Here is a 9,944-nt window from a genome sequence, read left to right on the forward strand (position 1 = left end):
CTCAGAAATCCGCCTGCCTCTGCCTCCTAAGTGCTGGGATTAAAGGCGTGTGCCACCACCGCCCGGCCCACCTATACTTTCTAAGTGATAGGATTTATAGACATGTGATCCATCCCTGGCTTTATAATTTGTTTTTTCCCTCTCCTAAAATCAGTTTATGCATTTCACAGATGGTGTATTACTCAAGACTTTTAAACAAGTGTTTGATAACCTTTATAAGTATCCCTGCACTTATATGTTACAGGAGATTTGGTTACTCTGTGAACCCCAAGATTGTGTTATTTACTGAAAAAACTTGTTTCTAGTTGTAGTGTGGCTCACCCTTAGCATACACTTTTAATCCCTCTGGCTGGAATACAGACAGGCCTTAGTATACACCTTTAGTATCAAACAATGAAGGTAAAATTAGATTGTAGAAGGAAGCATGTATGTTTGAAAGTGATGTCTAATTGAGTAACAGACAAAGTGACAAATCAGAGAAAGATTTGACAGAATAGGATATGCCCAGCTCTCACAAGAAGAGAGGAGAAAGGGAAGCTACTTACCAGAGCAGTGTGGAGAGAAAAGGGGAGAAGGCAGTTTTACTAGGAGAGTTTTACAGAGACAGGTTGAAGAGACACAGGTAAAGACAGAATGAGCAGAGAATGAGAAGATTAGAACATATTGTCAAAGTTAATATGAGGCCAAGCAGAGCAATTCAGGAGATGCCAAGAGAGAGAAGCCAGATTGAAGAACAGCTAAGGTGAACAAGCCTACCAGAACTCAGAAAGAACTAGGAAAGGTGAGCTTACTGAGCAGTTACCTCAGAGGCTGAAATCATTCTAGACCTAGATGAGATTTTATGGAGGCTAGAAGCTTCCAGGACTAGGTCTAGGCTAGCTGACTGAGGTAATAAGCCTCTGAGAGGACAATTGCCACAGGAGAATAAAAGTTACATTTTACACTTGTGTTCATATTGAGAGATGTGTAGCTTGTTTCTCTTTCTGATTACTTTAGGGCACAGTGCCACCTTTTGCTGTTTTATTTTTTCACACTACTTTTTGAGAAGAGCAGCACTGTAAATGAGAATTTGCGGTTGTGATGATGGTCCTCTTCTACATCCAGTCTACTGTGGCCTATAGAGTGTGTCTGGTGTGACTAGTGATATTTAGTTGTTTTTTGTCTTTTTTTTTTTTTTTAAAGATTTATTTAAAAAAAAAGATTTATTTATTTTATGTAAATAAGTACACTGTAGCTGTCTTCAGACACACCAGAAGAGGGCATCAGATCCCATTACAGATGGTCATGAGCCACCATGTGGTTGCTGGGAATTGAACTCAGGACCTCTGGAAGAGCCGTCAGTGCTCTTAACCACTGAGCCATCTCTCCAGCCCCTTAATTTTTGTTTATTGAGACAGAGTCTTGCTATGTAGCCCAGATGGGCCTCATCATCTGGCCTCTTATTTCTGAGTGCTGGGTTATAGGAATGTGTTGCTTTTCTATTTGTTTGTTTTGTGTTTGTAAATGAGAGCTGCATTTGGCTAGGGATTGTAATTGATTAGTTGTTGTTTTGGTGGTCTATGACTTGAACCTAGGAATTAACTCATACTAACCACATTTATATGCTGCTTCTGAACTGTGCTCCAAGCCCATGGTATCACTTTGTACAGTCAAATTTAGACTAAGAAACTAAAATTTATAACTTGAATTATCATTGTTGCTGTTTAGTTTTCATGTGTGTGATGTATGATGTGATAAAATAAGTTCCATTGCCTTTTTCGTTTTTTTTTTTTTTGTTGTTGTTGTTTTTGTTTGTTTGTTTGTTTGTTTGTTTGAGACAAGGTTTCTCTAAGTAGCCCTGGCTGTCCTGGAACTCACTCTGTAGACCAGGCTGGCCTCAAACTCAGAAATCCACCTGCCTCTGCCTCCCAAGTGCTGGGATTAAAGGCGTGTACCACCACCGCCCAGCGGCCCTTTTACTTTTTTGACACAGAACCTTACTGTGTAGCACAGGCTAGCCTGGAACTCATTGTTTCACCAAAACTGTCCTTGTATACTTCAGTTCTGTAACCTTAGTGATAAGATTACAGATATACTTTTTCATATCTGACTTTTATTTTTTTTTTATAATATTGTGCTCTATTTTTAGGAATACTTACTTTAGAAATATCTTGAATGTCTAGTTAGAATATATACATGTACGGATTGTTTCTTCTTTTCAGTGCTCCACTCCAGCTACGGGAACTGGTGAATTGTCGTTGGGCGGAAGAAGTGACACAGCAGCTTGATACTCTCCAGCTGTGTAGTCTCACCAAACATGAAGAAAATGAGAAAGACAAGTATGTGCTTAGGTTTTTGTTTCCTAGTTAATAGAATATGCCATGGGCTGTTTTAATGACACTATATGTATTTATACATATATTTAAATAGTTGGTTTGTATGTGTAAATTGCTCAGGTATGTCTGTGTATGTAAAGAGTACTGGAGATTGAACTTTGGGCCACATGTATGTGAAGTTAAGTGCCCACTGACTTTAACTCCAAGACCTAGTGACATAACATTGCTACATCTTTTTTATCTGTAAATGAGAAAGTTAACATTAATCTTTCATTTGGTCCTTAATATTTAACATAATATTGTTTAACATTTCATGACCACTCACCCACCCACAGGATTGTACAAAGTACTATGCTAGATTAGGGAATACAAAGGTAAATAAATTATTTCTATTTAACTGATTAATAGGAACACAGCAATAATACAGTGTTTTGGTTTTGTTAGAAATTACAGAGAAAGCAAATTTTATGTAAAAAAAAATGAGTAGCTTTCTATTGAATGTTTATAGATATTGGTCATAGAGGGTTATTAGGAATAGATTAAAATTGGAAATTCAGGAGAGATTCCAGGAATGTGGAATGTTTAAAAATAAAGTCATAACTGATTTTTACATATAGTGTGTTAAACCAATAAGTTGAGACTCCAGAGGTCATTGGAAATAAAGCTTAGATCTGTTCATTTATTGATCTATAGAAATGGGACCATGGGGCTGAATAAAGGGCTCAGTGGTTAAGAGTGCGTACTGCTCTTGCATCGGATGCAAGTTGGATTCCTATCACCCATGTCATGTTGCTGATAGCTCCCTGTCACTCCAGCTCCAGGAGAATTCAAATCCATCGCTCCTGACCTCCATGGACATGCCCACAGACAGACACATGTATACAAAATTTAAAGCAATAAAAAATAATGAATCATTTTTAAAAAGGAAAAGCAAACAGGACCACAGAAATGGGAGGAGCTAAATTTTATTTGTTTGGTTGTTGTTCTTGATACAGGCTTTTGCTGTGTATCTCAGATTGACTTTGACGTCACTTTGTAGTTGATGCCTGGTTTGCTCGTCCATAATTAAATGAAACTAGGTGTCTACTAGGTTGTACTACTGTTCTGGCTAAACTGGATTTTTTTTTTTTTCCTCTGAGACAGGGTTTCTCTGTTTAGCCCTGGCTGTCCTGGAACTCACTCCGGAGACCAGGCTGGCCTCGAACTCAGAAATCTGCCTGCCTCTGCCTCCCAAGTGCTGGGATTAAAGGCATGCACCACCATTGCCTGGCTGTTTTTCTTTTTTTAAATTTAAAAACTTGAGCCTCAGCTTCCCAAGTTTATATGCCACCATATTCTGCTTTTTTTTTTTTTGCTTTTTGTTTTTTATATATCATCTAAGGGTCTGTATTAGTGTGGTAGGTAACTGGGTGATTTAAATAGTATAAAAAATTTGTTTTTTCTTTAGTTTTAGAGGCAGAAAAATCCAAGAGCAAGGTATTTGATGAAGGATTAGTTTCTGTTGAAGCCTCTGTCCTTGACTTATAAATGGCTGACATCTTGCAGTGTCACTTTGGAGGTTAAGGCCTTAGCATAAGAATTTGGGGGAATAGTACAGTTAAGTTTGTAGAAGAACTGAACTTCATTGTTTTACATGTGGACATTTGTATATAGAGAAAATTTTAAATTGTATCATATTGACCTTGTGCAGTTGAGATGTCTTGATTGTTATTGACCAGTCATAGGGAAATTACTTGTACATAAACATATGCTTGTGTAGAAGATTAACATGACAGTCTTTTTCTTAAGCAGTAATGGGATAGCATTTACCATGTATAGCGATGAAAGGAAGTATTGTGTGCTTTATTTAGAAAGAAATCTACAATTTGCTTGTTTAAAGTTTAGATTAATGAAAAAAGTACTTTAAAGGTTTTGTCTATATTTCATTGTTTAGCCTAGATTTTAGGAGCCATTCAATACATTTTTCTTTTTTTATGATGCTATAACCATTTCAAATTAAGTGATCTGTTTGCCTTAGCTTGGAAATTTGTTAAAAATAACTGTCTTTTCTTTTCTCATAATGAATAGATGTGAAAATCACCATGAAAAACTTAGTGTATTTTGCTGGACTTGTAAGAAGTGTATCTGCCATCAGTGTGCACTTTGGGGAGGAATGGTGAGCAGAACAAATGTTCTCTTGGTTTACACACTAGCAGGCACTGGTATAATTAATTGATTTAGATGGAATGAAGTTTCATTTTCCTCTGGAGAATAAAAATGTATGTTTTATGCATTAAAGGTGTTGTACCTTCTGACAGTCCGGAAGAGCCTCTTTGGGCAGGAGTACAGATGCAGGATGGGAACTACTTTCATTGCTTAATGTCTGTAAAATATATTCTTACATTTAACTTTTATCTTTCCTTTTTTTTCTCCTTCCCTTTTTTTTTCTTTTTCTTTTTTCCTTTTTTGTGGTGCTAGTGATTGAAGCCAGGGCCTTCTGCTTGCTAGGGCAGTATCATACAGTAAGTTACATCCCAGCCCAAGATCAGTGTCGCCTTTGAGTATTCATCAGTTTGATCTTTATACTTTAGCTGCTTCTGAAGTAATGCTGGGTGTAAATATCTGTATAACCTAATATTCTCATTTTTTACTTTCTCTTTCCAATCTTGTCCAGAGGCTTTCCCATCCCTAGATTGCTGCTTACTCCCACTGCAGCCTCCATTTGGAGTTGGGACTATACGCATGCACTTCCATGCTTGGCTTAAAGGATTTTTGGATTTTTTGAGATGGGGGTCTCAGTGTGTAGGCCACGCTGGACTTCAAGTCCTCCTCCCTCAGCTTTTCTAGTGCTGGGATTATAGTTATGTAGTCTGTCTGACTAAAAACAGACTTTTAAGGCTGGAGAGGTGGCTCAGTTGTTAAGAGCCTAACTGTTCTTTCAGAAGTCCTGAGTTCAATTCCCAGCAACCACATGATGGCTCACAACCATCTATCTGTAATGGGATCTGATGCCCTTTTCTGGTGTGTCTAAAGGCAGCAACAGTGTACTCATATAAAATAAATAAATCTAAAACCAAAACTAAACTAAAAAAACAGTTTACCTTTATCAAGTGTGAAGCATTCATAGTAGCTTTCCTAGAACAGCTTTTTTCTTGGTAGGTGTGTTCTATTTTTTAATATTTGGTTAAATCATTTATATTAAGTGTAAGAATATAAGTAGGTTGAGATCAAACACAGTAGGAGTCTTTGGTTTTGGCAGTGCTAAAGATCGAATTCAGGTATAAAAAGTGTTCTGTCAGTGGGCTCTAACCCTACATGAAAACAGTCAATCCTTAGTGGGGAAAATGAAAGCGTGTCCACATTAGCAATTGCCTAAGTCTCATGTTAGTTATGAGACTTGATCATTTGGTGGCTTTTGGGCAGTGTGTTTATAGAAAGTATGGGAGGCTGAGCTGGTTGAGTGGAGTTCAGTTCAGACCACTTTGAGCTTGAATTCTAATGTGCTGACTAGAAAAATAAATGACCACAGTTTGGTTCCTAAGCAAGTTTCATAAGAGGCTCAAGAGTTAGTGACTGTTTTCATCCTCAAAGTCACCATTTATCCACATCCTATGGCTAAAGAGTTGGCTCAGTCAGCACTTTAGAGCACTTACTGCTCTTCAAGCGGGCCTGGGTTTAATTTCCAGCCTTACTTCCCCATCGATAACTCCATCTATATAACTATCTATATATCTGTCTATCTCTAATCGAGGGCATCAGGCATACATGTGGTGTCATACACGCAAAACTTCATACATATGAACTTCATACATAAACTTCATACATAAATACTTCATACATATAAAATGAAATAAATCTAAAACAACAACAAAAAATACACATCTTTTTCTCGGAGACCAGAGTTGTGCTTTTGCCAAACAAGACACCCCCCCAGTCAATACTCCCACCCCAGCAGGATCTCTCTGTGTAGCCTTGGCTATCCTAGAACTCTATGTAGACCAGAATGGCCTTAAACTCAGAGATCCACCTGTCTCTACCGCCCAAGTGCTGGGATTAAAAGCATGTTTCCTTATACCCAGCTCCATTATTTTCTTAATGTCTAATATTTAGACTCTTAAAGACATTGCTACATTGTCAGGGTAATTTTTGCAAACATTGGCAGACTGTTTTAAGAAGATAAAGGTAATACAAAAAGATGAAATTCATTTGAAACTATTTACCAGTTTATCATTGTCCATAGAGCTTTATAGAGGAATGTAAATGTAGTTGGAATATATGAAACCACCTCATAGTAATCATGTTGATTTCTGTAGCATGGTGGACACACGTTTAAACCTTTGGCAGAAATTTATGAACAGCACGTCACTAAAGTGAATGAAGAGGTAGCCAAACTTCGTCGGCGTCTCATGGAACTGATCAGCTTAGTTCAAGAAGTGGTAAGATTACTTTTACATAAGATTTATCATCCTCTTTGATTCTATGATATATATATTCTTACAGAAATTAGATGTTGAAATCGAAATTATCAAAATTTAAAGATTTGATAGAATGAGAAACCTCAAGTCTTAGCTTCAAAAAATAGAGAAATTTATACCCAGAGCTCTGGCATATAGAGAGCAGTTGAGTGTGTGTGTGTGTGTGTGTGTGTGTGTGTGTACTTATGCTTTGGGGGCATATAGAGGTCAGAAGACAACTTTGTGGATTCTGGGGAGTGAACTTGGGTTGCCAGGATTGCACAGCAACTGCCCTAAGCCACTGAGCCATTTCCCTAGCCTGCGAATTGTCAGTAGTGTATTAGAAAAGCCTACTGTTGTTACAGAATTAATTGACATCTATGTAAAGGCCCAAGGTCAACCACAGGTTTCATTCCTCAGGAGCCATCATCCACTTTGTATTTTGAGACAGGTAATTGGAAGTCAAAATTAAGCTAGGCTGGTGGGCCAGCAAGCCCTAGAGATCCTGTTTCTGCCTCCACAGCACTGATTTTTATGTGGGATCAAACTTAGGCCCCTGTGTTCATGCAGTAAACACTTGGCTAGCAGAGCCATCTCCCAGCCCCAGTGACTTTTACAAATTTTTTTTTTTTTTTTTTTTTGAGATTCCCAGCTTTGGGGAGTGCTTCTGCTTCCAGTGAGTGAACTATTCAAAAACACTTTTCTTTTTTCTTTTAGTTTTCTTTTCTTTTCTTTTTTTTTTTTCTTTTGGTTTTGTGAGACAGGGTTTCTCTGTATAGCCTTGGCTGTCTTAGATTCACTTTATAGACCAGGTTGGCCTCAGTCTCACAAAGATCCCACCTGCCTCTGTCTTCTAAGTGCTGAAATTAAAGGCATGTGTCACCATGCTGGCTCTATTTTTTGTCTTATATGTATGAATGTTTTCCCTTCATGTATGTATGTGTACCATGTACATGCCTGGTGCCCTGGGGGTTCAGAATAGGCTTTAGATTCCCTGGAACCAGAGTTACAGATAGTTGTGGGCACTGAAAACCAAATCTTGGTCCTTTACAAGAGCAGTAAATACTCTTACCTGTTGAGCCAACTCTCTAGCTCCTGAATGAACTATTTTGTATGTGTAAATTAGTCTTCACAGAGTAGAAAGAGCAATTACTTAGTACTATGAAGATCCAATATGTAAGGTTGGAGAGAGGGCTTAGCAGTTAAAAGTGCTTGATGCTCTTTCAAGGGGCTGGAGTTTAGTTCATAACTACCTATAACTCCAGCTCCAGGGGATCTGACACCCTCTTTCGGGCTACACAGGCACTCTAACACATGAGGCATATACCCACATAGACAGAAACTCATAGATAAATAAAAATTGAAAAATATTATCTGGGTCAGTTTTTATAAGTTATTTGTTATTTATAATTTTTTCCTTTGGAAAGAAGTACTAAATATACTTTTGAAATATATTCTGTTTAAAGTTGCCAGAATAAGTTTTTTTGTGTCTCATTAATAACCAACCAGGTCAAGTTTTGACCCTTTGGGACTCAAGAACAGAATCATCATTTGTGACATTCTTTCCATATTAAATAGCATTACTTTATTGCATGCATGCTACAAAGTCCTTTTGAAAAGCATGCCAGCTGAATTGATTTTATCTGGCCTTGTCTGGCCATTATTAATTTCTCTTGGCAGCACTAGGAGGCTGTTCTATGTTGAGAGTTCAATTTATATATAATAATAGTATATATAGACAAAACTATGTTTTATTTTCTTTGGCACACTGATTTGAAATCTAGTGCATATATTTTGCAATCTTGGAAAAACCATTATCTTTTTTTATACAGTTTTAAAAACAATCTTTATAAACTAGAGAAAGGAAATGGATTCAGAAGCATCATTTGTTGGGCATGGTGGCATATACTTGTAATCCCAGCATTGGGGACGTGGAGGCAAAAGAAATCAGGGCTTTCAGCTACATGGCAAGTTCTAGGCTAGCCTGAGATGCTGGAAAAACTCAAACAAAACAAAATTCCTTTTGTTTTAGGGCGTTTTTGGATGCATACTGGCTATTTTTGTTTGTGTGTATATGTGTACATGACCATTCAGTCAAGTACTATGACACATTTGTGGCGATTGGAGGACAACTTACTAGTATTAGCTCTCTCTACTGTATAGTTTTTAGGGATTAAATTTGGGTTGTCAAGCTTGGTGGGAAGTGTCCTTTCCTACCAAACCATCTCTTAGGTCCTTTTGTCTTTATGAAGTAGTTTCTTATGTAAAGTGTGACTGGGACTTCTTCCCTCTTACCAAAATTAGGTTTCCTTGGGGTCTCATGTATCCTAAGATAGTCTCAGACTTTGTAATTGAAGCTGACTTTGAATTCATAATCTTTTCTGCCTCAGCCTCTAATGTACTGAGGTAATAGATTTGTGCCTATTATAATTACAAACACCTAGTTGGGTTTGTAATTATAGATCTTTTTCTTGCTTTGTCTGTTAAATTTTAAGAAACTTAATTATAGTGTTTATTTTGAGAACCTTATTGTATTGTGTATTTCTGCACATGTAGGTGTGCGAGAACATGCATGTGGAGGTCCAAGGACAACTTGCAGAAGTTGGTTTTCTCTTACTGTGTGGGTCTTTGAGCTTGACTTGGGTCATCAGGCTTTGTGGTAGGCATCTTTTCCTACTGAGCCATCTCGATTTGGTAGTCAGAGGACGACCACTTGAAGGAATTGGTTCTTTTTCTACTATGTAGATTCCAGGGATTGAGGTCAGGTTGTCAGGCTTTTTGGCAAATGTCTTTTTTACCTTACTGACTCAAATTTACAGAATTTTTAAAAAGCAGTGTTACCTATGTTGTGCAGACTATTAAAAATATTGGTTATGAATTTTAAAGAGACAATTAACTGAATTTAAGAGTAATCACAATGATTACTTGCTTCTTCTTGCTTCTGATGTAAAGGACTCCAATTAAAATTCATCCTTCATGTTTATCTTCTAGGAAAGAAATGTAGAGGCTGTAAGAAATGCAAAGGATGAGCGTGTTCGGGAAATTAGGAATGCGGTGGAGATGATGATTGCACGATTAGATACACAGCTGAAAAATAAGCTTATAACTCTCATGGGTGAGTATACTTACATTCTGTTGGAGACCATGGTATCCTGACCTTGTTTGTGGTCCAGTCTTTTTTTTTTTTTTTTTTTTT

At 37.4% G+C, this 9,944-nt stretch overlaps 1 protein-coding gene across 4 annotated transcripts in view; it reads left to right on the plus strand.

Moving 5' to 3' along the window:
- The window catches only part of Trim37 (tripartite motif containing 37), a 138,924-nt gene that overhangs the window by 9,848 nt on the left and 119,132 nt on the right, over positions 1 to 9,944 (plus strand). For all 4 annotated transcript variants that reach the window (XM_031351971.1, XM_031351972.1, XM_031351973.1 and 1 more), the window contains 4 exons: positions 2,202 to 2,318; positions 4,383 to 4,470; positions 6,608 to 6,730; positions 9,740 to 9,863. In XM_031351971.1, the coding sequence (XP_031207831.1) occupies positions 2,202 to 2,318; positions 4,383 to 4,470; positions 6,608 to 6,730; positions 9,740 to 9,863 (452 nt within the window). The remainder of the gene's footprint in view (positions 1 to 2,201; positions 2,319 to 4,382; positions 4,471 to 6,607; positions 6,731 to 9,739; positions 9,864 to 9,944) is intronic.

This window comes from Mastomys coucha, unplaced genomic scaffold, assembly GCF_008632895.1.
Source record: "Mastomys coucha isolate ucsf_1 unplaced genomic scaffold, UCSF_Mcou_1 pScaffold5, whole genome shotgun sequence".
Lineage (NCBI taxonomy): Eukaryota > Metazoa > Chordata > Mammalia > Rodentia > Muridae > Mastomys > Mastomys coucha.